At 44.5% G+C, this 19383-nt stretch overlaps 1 protein-coding gene across 1 annotated transcript; it reads left to right on the top strand.

Annotated features, from left to right (window-relative positions):
- Positions 1 to 2967: 2967 nt before the first annotated feature.
- On the top strand, positions 2968 to 15515 carry tnfaip3 (tumor necrosis factor, alpha-induced protein 3). Its single transcript, XM_079168286.1, has 9 exons — positions 2968 to 3247; positions 4906 to 5318; positions 9093 to 9283; positions 9505 to 9646; positions 10149 to 10319; positions 10423 to 10609; positions 10888 to 11891; positions 12046 to 12263; positions 12439 to 15515. The coding sequence occupies exons 2-9, from the start codon at positions 5012 to 5014 to the stop codon at positions 12742 to 12744; spliced, it is 2526 nt and encodes an 841-aa protein (XP_079024412.1). The 5' UTR covers positions 2968 to 3247; positions 4906 to 5011; the 3' UTR covers positions 12745 to 15515.
- The last annotated feature ends 3868 nt before the right edge of the window (positions 15516 to 19383 follow it).

The following is a 19383-nucleotide window of genomic DNA, read 5'->3' as shown; positions in this document are numbered from 1 at the left end:
GTCGCACTGTGCTTTCAAAATGTAAGTGGTGGAGGAAGTATTCTGATCCTGTACTTTATGATAACACTGTAAAAATACTCTCTTAGTAGGAAAATGTAAAAAACTAAGTATGTAAGCATGTGCAATATGTATTTAAAGTATCAAAAATAAAAGTACTTTCTGCAGAAACTATCATACTAATATATTGTGTGAGTACATTATTATTGCTGATGTGTTAATGTGTGAGTGGAAATCCCATTTATTTTTACTTCTAGTGGCTGTCCTTACAAAGTATGTGCTGTTGCTTGGAGTATGCATTCAGTTGGGGCATACTACTTCATCATGACCCTCTTGCTGTGCAGAGAATTGCGGGTCAGAATAGCCAGAAAAGCATGCTGACTTGCATAAATGTAGGACATCCTGGTATTATTGGCATACTGCATTTGACATACTATGTATTGGGACATGCTCAATACTTTTCTCTGGCATACTTAATAGTATGTTAGTATGGGTAGTATTGGAAAGCACAGAACATGTTGTCTTCTCTTGCAGTAGAAGTATCAAGTAAGGGAAATAAAAGCACCTTTGATTTGAACATAAGTACAATAATTGAGTAAATGTAGTTTGTTTCATTCAACCAATGGGTTAGCGGCTTGTCAGAGGCTGTTTCAAAGTGTGAAAGTGAATTTCCAAATTTGAAAAGAAAGTAAATACTTGTCTTAAATCTTCATAAATTGACGAAATTCAATCCAGAATTTAACGAGATTTTATTAGAGTGATCATATACACATACATCCTCGCGCCCTTGTATGGTCTTTACTTCTTAAGGCATTTAATGAGGAATAATTTCAATTGTAATAACTCTGAGTTCTTAAGAGATTCCATCACACTCAGAAACAATCCAGAGTTTTTTTTTTCTCTCAGCATGTGTTGTATCTGACCATCCCATGTACAGTAAGGTTGTAAGAGATGTTAAAGGATTGCTCATATTGAACCACCTGGTGATTTGGGACAACAAAGTGCGCCAATCATCTGCTCTGGGAGTTTCCATATGCTTTGATTTCATCGCTGCCAGAACCAGCTTGTATTGATCATCCCAACCTGTGACTCAGGAACCTGTAAAACGTTTGGAGAGCTGAATCATCCCCATTATTTTTATAACAGCCTCAGAGTGAGATCATTTCTCAAGTGTCCGACTATTAACAGCTGAGTCATGGGCATTTGTGGAATCTGCAAAGGCGACATACCTGTTGATGTGTTAAATGTCAGCTCATGGAGCAAGAGCAGTGAGCCCATTTTGAACTTTAACTAGTTAGACTGACACAGTGGGCTCATTCCTCATGGATCCATGATGTCAGGTGATTGGTAGAGTTTCTGTTTCCTGCACGAGCAGGTAGGAAAGGAGATGTGATTTCCACAGGGGAAGAGAAAGGAAACTAGAAAGCGAGGAGTGAATCAGTGCAGTTGAATAACAACAGGTAGATGAGACAAAATGTTCTACAGTGAAAATGCAACACAAAGATTTACCTTTGATCTACTTCACAGTTAAAAGTCAAAAGGCTCCAGAGTCAAACATCTGGATCAGATTTTTGGTGAATCTGCTTTGAATTACTGAGAATCTGGCTAGATTATACTTCTTTGATGGTAATATTAAATGTGATGCGACGGAATTTACTGCGGTCTGTCTGATAGTAACATTTTTAGCAATGAAACGATAAGACGGCTAATTGAATAATCTATGAGAATTATATAAATTTCACGACCAAAATTGTGATAATGTACAATTTGAGTCATTCATCCAGCAAAAGACCAAATCAAATGATCATCACCTTGGACAACTTTTTGTGTAATTTTTAAAGCTAAACAAATAACTATTTATTTGAAAAATGATCAACAGATTATTATATATAGAACTGACAATACTAATTTGTTGCGGCTCATGCCATCTAAATGCATCATGCCTCTCTGTCTCACCTCTCATGCTTACACATGCAACACCAGCAAGTCAAATGTGACAGTGGGAACCAAAGTACAGACTGCTTTTCTGTTGCAGCTTCTGTATTGGTAGACCACAGAGCAGCAGTTGCTGTACTTTGCCCCACACGGACAACACAACTTGCTCACCACTATAACCTGGTAGTGCACAAAGTTGTGATTTGACACAAGTAGAGTGATCTGACAGCCTGTCTGTCTGTGAAAGGCTGCATGTTGGGTGATCAATGCTGTAACTTTTTGTTTTTTTGCTCATAATGATTTAAGAGCTACACTTTGTTTTATAAAAATGGCATTTATGTCTGATGAATTTTCCTGGTTGGATGGCTGTCAAAAAAATGAACTTTATATATATTCTTGTTTCAACTGTATTTTTTGGTGTCTTATAAGTGCACGTGGGCTGGGCACTTGAATGTGCATGACAGAAGAAATAAGATAATTAACTTACTAAATAACTTTTGAATGAAAGAGAAACATATCTTGCATCCATGCAGAGAGATGAGACATCTGTCTCTGAATCCTTGAGCAAGAAATCAAATTATTTCACAGCACCAGGAGCTCTGTTTAACATAATTTCCAAACGGTGAAATATGTGCACTCATCAATACATGAATATACAAATAAATACACACAGGCATACGTCCAATCAGCTGGTCGAAGTCTACTTATGGTCCAGTGATGAGAGTTTCTTTCGTTTTCCTGACTGATTTGCAGAGGCGGGTCTCGTTGCAGACTTATGGACTAGGTCTTAGGCTGTCTCACGAAATAGAAAATGACGCGACCTGTCTGTCTCCCTCAGTGACGCTCCTTTGTGCACAGTAGGTGGGATATGCTTTTCAGTATTGAGTCAGACAGATAGAGAGCCCCCTTGCGGCGAAAATATGTAGCGACACCCAGGTTGCGTGTGTGTGTGTGTGAGAGAGAGAGAGAGAGAGAGAGAGAGAGAGAGAGAGAGAGAGAGAGAGAGAGAGAGAGAGAGAGAGAGAGAGAGAGAGAGGAAAATGGGTGGACGGAAAGTCCCCGTGTGGAAATCCCCTTGACTTGTGCCTTTTCCTTTTAAAAAAAAACAAAAAAAACACAACTATCATTAGCGGACTGTGTACTCCTTTGAAAGGCTTCGCGAGCTGCTAGGGCTCCGAAATAGATCTGATACTGAAGGAAAGAGAAGGTTGAATGGCGCCGAGGACCGCAGCGGTGAGGCTGAGTGAAGGGGCTCAGAGAGGACTAGCCTGAGCATCCGGGAGGGCTTTGTTATTACCCCCGACATATTACACAGGTAAGACACCCGTCCTCCCCTCCCTGTGCCTCCCCATGTGGACGACATTGCCCACCAAAAAGGGGAGTGCAACTTGGTTGGGAAGGCTACATCACGTTTGGGCCTCGAGTAAACGTATGGTCGTGTTTTCTGGGAACATGGAGGAAAGCGTGAAAGCCTGCTCACGACAGTGGCTTTGACAGCCATTGTTTACAAAGACGTCACCCTCGAGCGGATAATGGAGCGTTCGAACGGCCAGATGTAGCGTCGGCGGCGCGACACGGTAGCGAGACCCGCCGCGTTCGACGCGTTCGAGGGCTACATTGTTTCAAAGGTAGTTGTCATTGGAATTACGTAAGCCTTTAACGTCAGCAAAGTCTTCTGTTGTTGTGTGTGTTTTAGCGTAGCCATGCCATCCTAAACTGCAGCGTCCAGCGCTGTCTTGTCTGCCCCAAAAGTGTGTTCCAGCGGTGCCAGCACACCAAACAGCGACTAATGACTCGTGTCAACACGCTCCCTGACGTCCAGGTGTCTGTCTTCCAGTCCCTGTCCTCTAGTCCCCATTATGGCTTCATCATCTGACTATAGCCCCCTTTAGCGTGGCCTAGTCTGCTGTTGCACCTGCTGCTGTTTGAGTTAGTGAAGGTGTTGTGGTTGTTAACTTTAACACTATACACCGACTGTTAGCTTCTTCTAAAACGGTTCATTTAAACATGGGGAAGTTAAAAATGTGCCCTACTTGCTGACCATCACTTTCTACTTCCTGTGAACTAAATAAATGTGCTGACATACTCTTCATTTTGGGGTAAAATATGTACAAAACAAGTACACTTAAAAAACTCTTCTTCAATACTTCTACTGTCAGGTTGTGTTTTAAACATTAATACGTTTAAGTACCAACCAAAATATTGCATCAAAGCACTGAAAGTTAGCATCATGTGTTTGGCCATAGTCTTTATTTATTTATCCCTCAAACCGACCTGAATCAGGAAACTTTGCTAACTTTAGGCAACATTCTCGTACAGCTGCTTGTGTTAAGACAACATCAAACAGGATGTATTGAGAGTTTTACATACTTTTTGTCTTTCTCGTGCTTTGGCATTGAGAACAGCATCAGTACTGAAACTCTGGCATCATTATGGCACAGGTATCAAACATCTTCTACTAATTCCTAGTCTAACTCTGTTGTAAACATTAAGACTTAATGCAGGCGGGCAGTCTTGGAGGCGTTGGGGCAGACAGTGTGACCCCCCCCCCCCCCCCCCCCCCCCCCCCCCCAGCAGCCTGGGAAGCCCTGGGTGGCCTTCAGTTCAAGTTGTGGAAAACACCTGTTTAATGTTGGAGGGCTTTGAACCCAGTGGGACGCTGGGGCTCAAAACTCAAGAACCAAGTTAAGTTGAAAAGGAAAATTAAAAGAGCAAACGAGAACACAAAGGGTTCTTTGTGTGCGTTTATTCCATTTGTCCCACCAGAATCTCCAGTGGAAAAGCACCAAACTGCTTTCACAGTGAGATGAGCCTGTGTGTTGGGTGGTTTCCCCGAACAAACAGTAAATTAAGTTGTGCCTTAAGTCATAATTAATAGGGAAAGGGGAATCTCCTCTGAAAATTTCCCACCAGTCCCACCAGTCTGTTCTTTTCTGTACTGCGTAATAACCCACTCCCCTTCTCTCCATCCAGTTTCCACGTTGCTGGGTCAGCGGTGGTTGGTGCCTCCTCCTCCTCCTCCTCCTCCTCCTCGTTCCTCTTCCTACCCTCCTTCCATCCACCTGGCCACTCATCCGCCATGTCGCAGGGTCAGAACTTCCTCCCCAAATTCCTGTTTGTCTCCAACCTGCTGAAGGCGGTGAAGATCCGTCAGCGAGTGCCCAACGACGTGGTGAAGCCGGCTGCCGGCAGCGGCCTGATGCACCACCTGCGCGGCATGCACCGGTACACGCTGGAGATGATCGCCATGAACCACTTCCCGCAGGCCTTCAGGGAGGTGGTGCAGGCCGCCATCCTGGACCGAGCCATGCAGGCCTCCTTGGAGCAGGAGAAGAAGCTCAACTGGTGTCGGGAGGTGAAGAAGATGGTGCCCTTACGTACCAATGGTAAGAGAGATTTGCTGATGTCTCCACTGAATCTGGTTTCTACGATATTCTTACTGAAGCTCCATGAAGTCGGGAGCACTTTGGTGAAGTTTTATCACAAGTTGGGAGTTAAGATGAATGCTGTTGGAGCAGGAGGCTCTGGTGACCTTTCACACAAAGTTCAACAACAGAAACAATTCAACAAATGGTTCTCAGAGCTGATGTCAAACTTTTGTTCCTTGATGTCAGGAACAGTAGCAGTGTTCATCGCTCAGGGCGGAGGATGTGTTTTGCTTTTGTTTCATTTTCAGTGATGGAGGAGGTGCGTGTTTGTGAGTCAGGGCTATTTGATATGTAAATTCTGAGATGTCATTACTCACAAGCAGGGTTACTGTAAATGACAATAATGGAGGGACTCGATTCCGCTTCCACACACTCATTTAGCAGCCCCTCTTGGTTTTACTCTGCGTTTGTCTTCAGTCAGCCCATTGCCAAGTCATGTTTTCTGTTACGTGGATGTCGTAACACAGGAACATCCCAGGGTCGGCAAACATTCAGACCCGGGCCTGATTACGTCTGATCACAGCTCTGTACTGGGAAATTCTCTGGCGTCACTCGCAGGACTTTTATTTACTGTCGATGATGTTTCAGACCCGACTATTTCCACTCATTTTCACTTACAACCTTTGGGGTATGTCCCCTCTTTCTCTCTGTGTGTGTGTGTGTGTGTGTGTGTGTGTGTGTGTGTGTGTGTGTGTGTGTGTGTGTGTGTGTGTGAGTGTGAGTGTGAGTGTGAGAGTAAGTAAGGAGTGTAAATGTCAGTGGATCTTAAAACATCTCAAATAGTTTTACCGTTAGTTCCCCACCTGCCTGGCTGTCGTTTTATGTCAGCTGTGTGTCACGACTCACCGGGCCTTGTTGATGCAAATCTGACCGAACCCAACTGTCTTTATCTATATTTCAGCAACTTAAACACATCTGGTGTGTACATCAGACTCGTGGTCTATTTTTAGATGAAGGGAAAAAACTGTTTTTGACAGGAAACATCAGCCGTAGCATTCACAACAGAAGACGGAAGAGTTACAAGTTTGTCTTAAACATGTGAGTTTCCAGAGGAAATAGTTTCTTCCTTTCTCATAGGCAGCAATTAACACTTGTCAGTGAGAGATTCCTGTTTTGATTGCATCTCAGAACTCACTTTGAACGGTTACTGGATGGATGAGGAACTTGCCGGGTGTTGTGTGTGTTAATAGTAAGTTCGTAATGAGTAAAGCAGTTTCTGTAACGCTCATCAAGACATGGTTCCTCTTCAGAAAGACCCCTGACTCTTCTGACTTCTGCTGCCAGTAACCTGGACGGAAATTCCTGGCTTGTGAAGATGATGTCATAAAGATGAGACAGAATTTCAAAGCCGGAGCATCTAACCCTGAAGGACCCAGACGTGACTTTGAGCAGAGGACGCACACACACACACACAGAGAGGACTGACTGACTGCTGCTGAGTCACTGGAGCTCAGCAGACACACACACACACACACACACACACACACACACACACAGAGAGAGGACGTGAGAGAGCAAAAGTCTGTCAATGAACATCCAGTCAGAGCAGGCCATATTAATCCATCTCCTCAGAGTCATAACACTGCAATAAGATCAGTCTCCACTTTGTCTGGGACCTAAATGGACCCGTTAGCTCCCAAGCTTTCAATCTTCCCGAAACCTAAATTTATTCCCATTCTAGAAGAAATACAGCTCACCATCATAAAGCCCAAAACGGCCTCATAAAACGTTAATTCCCCGGCAATTAGAAATAACGGGCTCATATCAGCTTTCCTGTTTCATGCACCTTTTCCACCAATTCGAGACGCGCGTTATTGAAATTCAGTGCGTCTTCTGTCTTGAATGTCTGGGACGCATTCCGAGGGTTTTTCCCCAAACAGCATCCCATGTCTGTCATGTGTCCCCAACAGGCAGGATTTGTTCAGCTACAATACACTGAGACTACGTGCTGTAGCAGCAGAGCGGACACACACACACACACACACACACTGTGTACAAGTACAGACTACTTTTCTTAATGTGGTATCCGCAGTTTTTGTTAAAAACACAATATGTCATATCTCCAGTTCTTATTAAAGCAGAAGTGAAACTAGTCTTTGGCCAGGACTTGTTCTGTTGGTTTAGTCCCACGAGACATCTTGGCGACAGAGTGGGATAGTGGATGATGTGGCCCACCAACCTAAATCCGCATTGGAAATCACCACATTGCTACTGTGTGGTCGGTGTCACCTGGAGGAACAGATGAGGGAGTAAGTCCGCTCGTACGCTGGTGTGTTTTCAGGAAGTGTCCCAGCTGGCCACAGAGGAAGTGTCTATATTTAGACTGATGCGACCAGCAGACCGTCTTTCATCTTCGGTCATCACTCGTCAGGCAGCTCGATTGAGGGTCAAAAGTCTGTGTGTTTCTGTGCGCAGGAAGAGCTGATCACACGTGCGTGTTTGGGCCTCTGTGCCTGCTCTTGTGTGCCTGTGTATCTCTTTTGAGAATGTTGCTGTTGAGGATGCCTTTTCTCACTAGAGAGTGTTGAGAGTGATGCAAGAACGCCAAAATGCAACAACAGCTAGCTAGTCTGAAATAGAGGTGATGTTTCCCCCCCCCCCTCTAAAAGTACAGTTCCCTTAGTTGCATCTCACATTACAGTCATCTCGCAATACAGATAATGTTGTTTATGCAGTTTGTCCTAGGGCATGACACGTACACCGGCTAAACTCATTTTAGACTTTTTGTTTTCTTGCACAGATGTTAGCTATTTAATGCAGCAATGTTATACGAAGGAAAGGTGTGTAACTTTTGCCAGGTGAACATTACGGAGCAGATCATAAAGGGAGACAGAGCCAACACATTACGGTACATTTGCATACGTTTGTGCATGTGAGCTCACATGTTATCTCAGCGCTCATTAATCACAGCCTTCATCGGGTGTTGATAGCAGTAGTTAAAAAGATAACATTCCATCCTGTCCAAGCCACACCCCTGTGGAAAGTCCAGGACCAGCTGAGAGGCATTGATGAGTTGGGATCATAGGAGGTTAACACACACATACACACACACACACACACAAGGCAGAAGTTAGCACAGGGAAATTCCTGTGTCTAGTGTGGCAACAGGGTTTTTTCAGAGGCGCACACATTGACAAACATGGACTCTCCTGTTTCACAACGAGAAAAAGACCCAGCATTGCCATAGGAGACTAAATAAAATTCCAGGATTTGCAGTTGCTCACACACACACACACACACACACACACACAGAAATTCCATTTGAGAAACTCTTTATCTCCCCGACGGTTTGTAGACTATAGAGGAAGCCGTTTACTTTGAATTGTTGGACATTTCTCAGGGTAGATTAAGGTAGTGAAGGAGCTGCATTTAATTCTTCTAAAATGTATTTAAAGTATGTTGAGAGCCATGTTTCTCAGGCCAGCAGGGTAAAAGCCCGGCTTTGTCTGTAGTGTTTGCATAGTTTCAGGCATGTGAGCTTCATATAATAGTCTAGATACCAGATAGTGTGACAACTGACCCGACGGCCTGGAAATCCCCAGACATTTGTTACGCCCGTGTGTGCTCTATAATTGTCTGTTATGTATGCCGTGTACACTCTGCATTCGCACATGCGTGTGCATGACTCCCTGCACAATTGTGTTGTGCGATTGCGTCCCGTGTACAAAATCAACCACCCTCAGGTCTAACATTGTATGTGCTTGCCTGCCTTTCCTGTCTGTGTGTCAATAGGAGATGGGAACTGTTTGCTCCACGCGACCTCGCAGTACATGCTGGGCGTTCAGGACACGGACCTGGTGCTTCGGAAAGCTCTCCATGGTGTTTTGAAAGAGACGGACACTGGCGTCTTCAGAGCTCGCTTCCAGGCAGAGCTGCTCCAGTCCCAGGAGTTCACACAGACCGGACTCCGATACACCACAATGGTATGAAGATTAGATCAGCTCCATGTCACAAGTCTTCTCCGCTACTTTGCATTCATATTTGTGCCAGACGCCAGAAGCCTGAGCTAAAACGTACAGCCCATGTGCTCGTGAGACAGTAAACATTTCAATCCTTGCTTACGTCCTTTACATCCTTGTATGCAACCTGCAAGAAAAGCATCTAACAGTATCTATCCTAACTCTTTGTGTATGTGCCGTCCCAGAACTGGGAGGAGGAGTGGGAAAAGATTGTGAAGATGGCGTCTCCGGTGTCCAGTAGCAACGGCCTCCAGTTTGACTCTCTGGAGGACATTCACATCTTCGTCCTCTCCAACATTCTCCGCCGACCCATCATCGTCATCGCAGGTACGGACTTTTTACCATCTGAAAGTATGTTTATTGCTTCCTCAGCCATCAAAGACCCGCTGGTCTCGTTTCAACATGTCAGTCATAAAGAAGGTGAGGGCATCTCCCTCCACATGTCTCAACAGAGTGTTTGATTTCACTGTATCACTTCCCATCTATTTTGGTTAGCGGATGTAGAGCGGATGTAGAGTGGATGTAGAGATTAATAAAATTGTATGGAGAGTAAATAAGCAGAAACTTGTTTAAACTGTATTTGAATGTTGTTCTAATACACTCATTGAAATAGCAAAGTATATCAATTTCAAAGGGGTGAACAGACATTTTAAAGTTCTTTATTTTTCTTGCCGTTCACTTTTAAATCAAATGTTTCTGTAGCATTTCTAACATTATTCATCAAAATCTGTAAATTCTGTCAAATGAGTACTAAAAACACATTTAACTTGTTCTTGGACAGATGTCTTTCAAATCATCAGTAACCCTTCCATCTCTGCTCTTTCAACAGACCAGGTGGTCAGGAGTATGAAATCTGGCTCCTCCATCTCTCCTCTGAATGTGGGTGGGATCTATCTGCCGCTACAGTGGCCGCCCACAGAGTGCTACAAATACCCAATAGTGCTCGGCTACGACTCCCAGCACTTTGCCCCCCTCATCACCATCAAAGACAGCGGCCCAGGTAGGAAACGAGAAGGTGTTACGGAGCCGACGCGACAAAGATCCCTGATATGAAGTTGCTCTTGTTTTTATTTTTTTGTGACATCTTGGTCTGAATTTCCCAGAGATCCGAGCAGTACCGCTGATCAACCCGGGACGAGGAGGCTTTGAGGAGCTGAAGGTTCACTTCCTGATGGAGAAAGAACAACAGCAGCAGCAGAGAGAGAGGCTTCTCAAGGACTACCTGCTGCTGATAGAGATCCCCGTCATAGGCTTGGGCTACGACACCACACGGATCATCAATGCTGCACGGTACTTATAATATTACATACTTACATATTATAAACTCTGTCCCCATAAACTGACAAAATGGAAGAGGAAATGGTAAAAGATTGATATCGCAATCCTGGTCCTGGCCTGACTGTTAAATGAGGTTTTGCATGTTGCAAATCAGGAATGAAGATGTCTATTTATAGATTGATGGTTTTGTAATACAACTGGCTTAACTTCTCCAAACCTGGTAATAACTTTATTAAAATTCCCAAAAGTGCAGTTCATTTACGAACTATATTGTATGTGTCTGTTCCCAGGCTGGATGAGGGCAACCTCCCCGAGGACATGAACCTGATGGAGGACTACCTGCAGCTTGTCAACCACGAGTACCAGCGCTGGCAGGAGGACAAGGAGCAGGCGTGGGCCGCCCAGCCGCAGCGCCCACCGCCCTTCTCCGTCTCCCAGCTCTCCCTCATCGAGATCCGTTGCGCCACACCGCGATGCACTTTCTACGTCTCTGTGGACACGCAGCCTCATTGCCATGAATGCTTTGAGAAGCGACAGGTCACCACCGGTGGAGGAATGAGGATAGAAGGGGTCGTGCAGACCAAGGGGGGAGGGGTACAAGGTGGGGTGGGAGTGATCGGGGGATCAGAGACTGAGGTGAGCTCCAGAGGAGCTCGAGGCAGCAGCCCCCCATCCTCCACGTGTGGGAGGGGGGGGGTGGTGGTGTTATCCAGCCCCCGCTCAGCACCACCCACCGCTCCAAGCCTCAGCCTGTACAGTGAAACTCATGCCATGAAGTGCAAGACACCCGGCTGCCTCTTCACCCTCAGCGTGGAGCATGATGGACTTTGCGAGCGCTGCTTCAACTCCAGGCAGAACCACGGACCCCCTGGAACAGGAACAGCTGCTCCAGGACTCCCAGGCACCAATGGGGGGCCTACAGTCCCCCACCCGGCCCAGGGCACCGGCTGGCCCCAGTGGGGGGGCCGCGAGACAGAGACAGAGCGCTGCAGCATGTGCAGACAGGAGGCGTTCAGGATTTTCAATGGCCTGTGTCCACCCTGCATGCAGAGACAGCAGCCTCCGGAGAGGGGAGAGCCGCAGCAGAACAACCCCAGGACTGAGGCCTCGTCTTCAGCTTGGACCCAGGCCAGGGACACTGAGCGGCCATGCCTCACCCTGACCCCGGGGCACACCTCAGCCTGGCTAGCCCCTCTGGCCCGGCCTTGTAAAAGATCCGGCTGCCAGTTCTTTGGGACGCCAGAGAAGTTGGGCTTCTGCACTATTTGCTACGTAGACTATCAGACCAACCACCGTAAGTCCCGAAACCTCCATCATGTTACAAGATCTTTTCAAAGTTCAACCAAATGTGAATTTGTTTTGCATTACAGGAATTATGGTTGATTTATGTTTAATTGTAAAGTCAAATCATGTGGGACATTGCTTATGTTGGCTGCTGTCTGTTCCAGACCTGACCCCTGCCCCTCCCCCTCCCCCCGCCCCGGTCCAGAGCCGGCATGGTGTGGAGGCCGGCTTCCAGAACGCCTCCCGGTGTCGAGGGCCTGGGTGTGGCGCAGTTGGCAAGGCAATGCTGGAGGGCTACTGCGACAAGTGCTACGTCAAAGAGCAAAGCACACGGCTCAACCAAGCGGCACATCGCACACCACACTCCCCTCCTCTGGTCATGGTAGGTTTCTGCCAAACCTTCTGTTGTTTGTGTCTTATCCTTCTTTTGTTTGTCTGTCTCTTTCTTGCTCATCTCAACTCTTAATATCCTGCTGGTCCACAGATGCCTTTTGGTTGCCAAATTGACCTTTCTCCTCTTCCCCTTTGCTCCCCCTCTCTTTTCTCCGTACATGTAGCGGGACCGAGCAGCCAAACCTAGATCTTCTCAGCAATCCCAGACCCAGACCCAGACCCAGACCCAGACCCAGACTCAGACTCAGACTCAGTGCCGGCGGAGTGGCTGCAGTAATGTGTCGCCGGGTTGCACGGACCTCTGCCCCGAGTGCCACACACGTGGCCAGGGCCGAGAGGCGGGCAGACGGGCGCAGGCGCCTAAAGAAAAGTCCAAGCAGCGGTGCAGGACGCAGGGCTGCGACCACTATGCCAACCAAGAGAAACAGGGCTACTGCAACGAGTGTGACCACTTCAAAAAGATCTACTGACCACGTACACACCCTCGCAACCACGATGGTGACACATCGCTAGCACGCTACAGCCGCTGTCCTGCTGTTGGCGCCCCATGCCAGTCAATGCACCTCTGATACTAACTAACCAACTAACTAACTAGCTAGTGACTAACTAGTAACCTTATGGCCTGAAAATCAAACCCCCCATGTAGAATGTGAAGAGAGAGTGTGTGTATGTGGGGGGGTGTTGGGGGGGAGGGGGAGGGGGTGGCGGGGGGTTGACTGTGTGTGTGTGTGTGTGTGTGTGTGTGTCTGTGTGTGTGTTTGCAGTAGACATGGCCTCCAGAATACCTCTTTGTGCAATTAGTATCATCTGATGTGCCCTGTGCACTTACACGGTGAGAGGTTTGGCTACATGTCAGAGCAACTGACTTAACTCTTGTGTACAATATGTATTTAGAGGTACGTCGTGAATCGTGCCGGACAAAATGATTGTATGTTGACATAACGAGAAGCATCTGACATTGCTTTCTAGACCACAGCCAAGGATTTATACCCGCCATCTGTCTGTCTTAACACATCTGTGTATCTGTCTGCCTGTCTGTCGAGCATTTGCCCCGTAGGATGAGGGATGCGGTAGATGAGGAAGCCCAGCGACAAATCTGTGGAAGTAGTCAGCAGAAGTGAGCCGAACTGGGCCAAAGTGAAGCGCTTTAAAACGAGATTCAATGGTATGCACCGTTGTTTAGCTTACTTCTCCAAAAAAAAAAAAACACTCATGTATGTCCTCCAAACAAAGACAAAGATTTGCCGAGAAAAGCTCTTGCAATCAATATTGTAAAAATGATCAAGACTTCATTTTTCTTCCATTTGTCAGTCGAAAGCAGTTTATATATATTTTGAGGCAAATTAAACTCGGTATTGTCACTTCTCTGTTATATGAAGTTGGTGAGATTGTTGATATGGAAAGCAAGAACAGACCTTTTGTCTATACAGTGCGAGACAGACAGGGCAGGCCCCTGCTAGTTCTGGTGCTACATGTACAGAAATACAAGCCTCTCCATTGTAGCCAACATGCTGGCGGTGTCGGCGGACAGAAGGCGGAGAACACAGTAGAGACAGGACTCATTCATTCTCTTTCTATTCCTCCTGTCCTTCCTCTTATTCCCCCTCCCCTTCCTCCAAAACAGATCTGTTGCCTTGGACGTTGTTTTGCTGTTTACTGACCACTTAAGCACCTAGAAATGCGTAGACACATACCTACACATGCGCACACAAATGTAGTAGCTCCAGTCCTGTCAGAAGGGGATTGCCAACAATAAAGAGAACTGAGAACATGATGACGGGCGATTAACCACCTTACAACCATATATATATATATACACACACACACACATTTGCACACACATGCACATGGAAACACAGCTCTGTGAGATTGTACGCGCCCCACCCCAGCCTGAGGTGGTATATAGGTAAACAAACCCATAGAGACATGCATTCCTCTCTGCTCCGCCCCACTGGATGTGCCAAGGCGATAATTTCAAAACAAAGAGCAATCCCATCACCTGCTTCGGCTGATCTCGTTTATCTGAATGTGTTTTGTGCTGCTGCTACAACAGCACAATATTGGGGCTGATCCTCGATAAGTTTTGCCTTTAAGTAGTGATTGAAATTGTATGGACCAGAGGAGCCTGATCAAGTGATCCTGGATCAGTGCTCCCACCTATAAAATGCTTTTGTGAATATGGATCTTGGTCCATATTGTAGGACCTTCCAACCCGATGCCTCATCTCCAACAAAAAACACACACACACACAGAACGCACGCATGTGTGCGTCTGGAATACGCAAAACTGACATTCCTGTTCTTTTTATTTTTTATTTGTTTGGGGATTTTTTATTGTATTTTGATATATTTGGTTTTGTTTGTGCCAAAAAAAAAAAAAAATACATGTGCCATCAACCGCCGAACAGTTGTTGTTACCTCCTTAAAAATGACCAGCCTGTACCACTCTAAACTAACTAGAAGGCCACAAATAGACATCTCCAACCCTGTGTCACCACAGAGTGTATCAAGCTCTATGTGGAAAACCCCCAAATGGGCGCCATCTTTTCACGAGTGTCTATTTTATCGAAAAATACAAAGAAGTGTTTATCTGCAGCGATGACCTCAAGCGTAAAACATTTATCTCACAATCTCTAAATGTGATATCAACTGGATCACTTATTCCCCTTGTACTTCTGCTGAAGTGCTCCACTGCTGTAGGCAGATGTCCATCTGTGGCTTCAGTTAGGAAAGCATAGACAAACAGGCTCTCGGTCTGCCTTCTCATTCAACTGTATCTTAAAGCTGTCGGGCCAGCCCACCTGTTGACGGCCTGTATACGTAGATCTCTGTGTGCTTTAATCACCTCTAGACAAACCTTAATCAATTAAAGGCCAATGTGTGGTCGGCTCATCGGGACCCCTTGACGAAGGTTTCGGGGGAACTGGCTTGAGTTCGACTGGGAGGGAGATCACGTAAGTTGCACATGACTCGTCTAAGCTGCTGAGGCATTTAGGAATGGTACTCCGACTCGCTTAGGGACATTCCAGCAGTAGGAAGAACAACCGCTTAGAAGCAGAAGGTGTAACAAAACATGCAAACTGTGTGGAAGTTTCTCTGTGTGACCTTTCGACAATAGGGTATTGTATGAAAAAAAGCCTGGTTTTATTTGTTAAGTATTTATTCATATCAAGATATCTGTATTGTGTGATTCAATAATTATTTATATGTCGTCCTGAAATGAATTATTTTTATTAAGAAATCTGAAATCTGTCTGTGGTTCTTGTCTCTCCAGTTTGTGTGTGTGCGTGTGTGTGTGTGTGTGAGAGGAAAATATGTGCGCACTACCACAGAATATGTGCATGCACGCAACACAAGCATGTGTGCTACGCTACGAGCACTAGTGCACATGCAGTTTGCCTGTGTGTGCTCTTAGAGATTTCAACATTGCACTCTTATTACAGCATCTCTCTCTGCTATGCTACGTGTTGCCTAACACTGTTTCTGCTGGAAAAACAGTTGCTCGCTCACGGCACCGAATCCATCTCTAGTGTAGGAAGTAGGCCTACAGTGGGTGCTGCAAAAAAGTCCTCAGATAGCGGATCGCTCAGGCCTGGTTTAGATGTGGCAGAGTTGCACCATTTTCCAACACTTAACTGGGTTAGCTCTTCTTTTTCTTCTCTCCGCCTCCGTTGTTCTTATTTCTTTTTTTCTCATTGTTACACATTTCCATACAAAAAAAAGAAAGTTCAGATGATGAGGCTTTACTTGGGTGCTTTTTTTCCGTCACTATTCAGTTCTTTCCAGGCCTGTGTTAGGTCGTCATGCTTTTAAAAAAAAGAAAAAAGGGAACCCCGACCCTCGCATAGAAAGACATTTCACTCGGGAGTGCAGTGGGAGGGGGGAATTCGGAGCGAGGGGAGATCTGGTGGTGACAGGTGGGGAATATGTTATAATTATACATGGCAGGGCAGAGGTGACATTTAACAAGAGTGGGACTGCAACGGTATGCGTGGGCTTTCTCATCAACCTACAGCCTACTACCACAGTCAGATTGGTATGCTGCTGTGGTTTCCTGGAAATACCCCGGCATGCAAACACTCCCTTGTGTAACTGCTCCTTTGCAGACGAGCTCTGTTTCACTTGACGTGCGAGCGCTTCACTAAATGCGGTGGTTAAGCCTTCTCATACAGACTCTGTCAAAATAATTATGCAACGCAAACACGTCAGTTACAAGATAACAACTCACATGTAATAAAGGTGCACTTCAATTTTTCATTATCAAAGATCTGTGGTTGAATGCTGACGACAGATTTCTGACTTCACAGCAGTATGCAGTCACGAGAAGTACTGTCTATTCAAATAACAAGTGCAGAGCTGTGATGCATTGCCTATAGACCAGTATCACAAGATAGCAAATGTATGCAAGATTATATATATATAACAATGAAACTGATGTTCAATACAATGAACTGTGTTCCACTGCAATTGACTGTTAGATCTGACAAAACCTTGGAAGTAGGTGAAGTCTGTCACAATATACGGTAACATTTGAAATCAAAAGCCAGGGTTGGTCATCTTTAGAAATTAGAAAGAGTATGCTAGATTAAAAAAATAATACAACCGAAAAAAATCGAGCCCAGTTTTCCCAAATCTTTTCCGATGAAAGTATGCTGCAGCAGTCGCTCCAAAAGTTGCTAAATCTAGCAAGAAAGTGTCAAAGTTGACAGCCCGTCCAATCATTACTCTCAGGCCAGATGAAACGATTGGACGGGCCTATCACAGTCCTGCGACAGTCACAGATACAGATGTTTCTCAGAGCATTTGATTCATTGATTGCTCTCAATTGACCAAAGAAAGAAAGAAAGAAATTAATGCTGTTAATGCGGGTTGATCAGTTAAAAGCCACTAACGTGAGGCTTTTGGGGCCCGAGGAGGACTGGGGACAAAAAGGTTTTCAGGACTAAACACTCAAAAGTACACAACACTTGAACCAGTTAGTTTTAAATCCATAGGACTCAAACTCTGTCTTTAAGATGTCACGAACGTCAACCTTGATTACAACACAATGTTTTTTTTTTAAATGTTTTATCAATGAACCCACCAAAGTCTGACTCACTGCCTCTTCTGTTGAAAAACGAAATGTCGCAACAAACGAAAGTACACGGGAGTCTGATTCGACAGGAAGATATGTTATTGTGCAATAGAAAGCGGTTGTATCCATGGTTACCTTTGTCTGACCCCTTTTATAAGCAGCAACAAAGATAGATGATGAGATACACCCTTCCACTGAACAACATCACACACACGCACACAATTACTTTATAACTATTTCATTTGAAACTCCCCCATCTGTGTCATTTTCCCCTGGAACTGGAGGCAACTTCCACATTGAGGCAACAGCAGGTCCAGTTATGAAATACACATAACTCTGCATGTGTACTACACAGGTATTTTAAGGTATTTGTATACAACTTTATCCTCTTTCATTTCTGTTTACACCCCCCCCCCCCCCCCCCCCACACATTAAATGTGATTCACCTCTCTTACTTTTAGCATGAATAAAAAGTATATAAGCACTTGTTTATAACACACTGTTATATAATGATAAACATATAAAATTACATTTTAAGGGTTTGTTAATGTATCCTCAACTATTAAAACTTCTGCTCACCATAATTTTACACAGTATAAAATTGCGTAATGGTATATAATGATATATAATTACACACTTTTGATTAAAACTGTTTCTATACTTTATACTTTTAACTGATGAAGACATTTTGAGCTTAGGTTGAGCTTTCTTTGAGTAGTAAGACAAAGAAATTCTGAACTAAACTTCCACGTCTTTGATTGCCAAAAAAAATAGCATTATTTTACTTTTACAGATTGTGGGTTTACTTATAAACATGTAAAGTTAGACGTGTGTGTTTGCGTTTCTATAGCTCTTAACACAGGGAATGGCTTGTGATCAATTGGCTGCTTGTTTGTTTAATTTGTTTTCATCTCAGGCTGATGTTTGCATGTGTTTGCATATCTTTTTGCGTTTTTGCTGTGATGTCTGGTCTTGATGCAGCAGTTTAGCTGTTTATCCAACACAATGTCCTCCCATTGAAGAGAATAGAGTAACCTTAACTTTCTGGGGCTTTCAGCCACATCTTATGGGTTAAAATAATGACACCAATTTATTCATGACAAATTTCCACAATTTCACAACCCAACAGCCTATTTATGATTTGAAAGTATTTCTGAGTAATCATGATTCAATCATAATCAGAAGGCAGTTCATGGGTTGCCCGACAAGCCCAATATTCACAGCCATGAGTGTTAAGTCCGGTGTTAAAACTGCAGAGGCTGCAGAGCTGTGTGATTTATAAGTGGGTTTTGCACAACATGCCACCCTTCCACTTAATAGTCATTTAATTCAATGTCTATATCCAAAATGTTGCTTAAAAAGCTCGTAAAGAAGTTAAATGTTGACATATTTTTAATGCTTCCCTTGAAATAACTATAAATAAATAAATAATGTTATATATACAAAACATACATTTGATAAACTTATAAAACATGATGCATTGTTATATTTAGGCTATAACGTCTTAAAGTCTGCAGTGTACCTAGTACGTAAAAATGTCAGATGTAATGAAGTTACAATGTGCATCGTTTCTCTCTGAATTGGAGTAAAGTAGAAGAATAAAGTAGCATCAAATTAAAGTACTCAAGTAAAGTACAAGTAGGCCTAAATATGTACTTAAGTAGGACTACAGTTGTTGAGTAAATGTAGTTACATTCCACCACTAAATGTAGTGTATGAAGTTGCAATACACCGTATCAACCACAGGGAGGCGCAGACTTGAACATATGTAGTGTGACTACAAACAAGGACTACAACTCCCAGCATCTGACTGAGTTTGCGGAAGTGGGAGCCGTTAGCAGTTGGTTGCCTCGTTTATTTTAAATGCACTGTACACGCATCGGGGCGGTGTTATAGATAACATTGTAGGAGATAAGAACACTCATCTCGGTGCACAAAACAAGCGCACCGTTGCTTAGAATCGATGACCGTTGCTACGTGCGACACATATCATGGTTGTTGTAAATATTGTACACAGGCTCGCGTGTGTAGTTAAC

Source organism: Pholis gunnellus (genome assembly GCF_910591455.1).
Source record: "Pholis gunnellus genome assembly, chromosome: 11".
Taxonomy (NCBI): Eukaryota; Metazoa; Chordata; class Actinopteri; order Perciformes; family Pholidae; genus Pholis; species Pholis gunnellus.
Note: the sequence above shows the minus strand (reverse complement) of the source record. Positions and strands in the feature narration are given on the sequence as shown.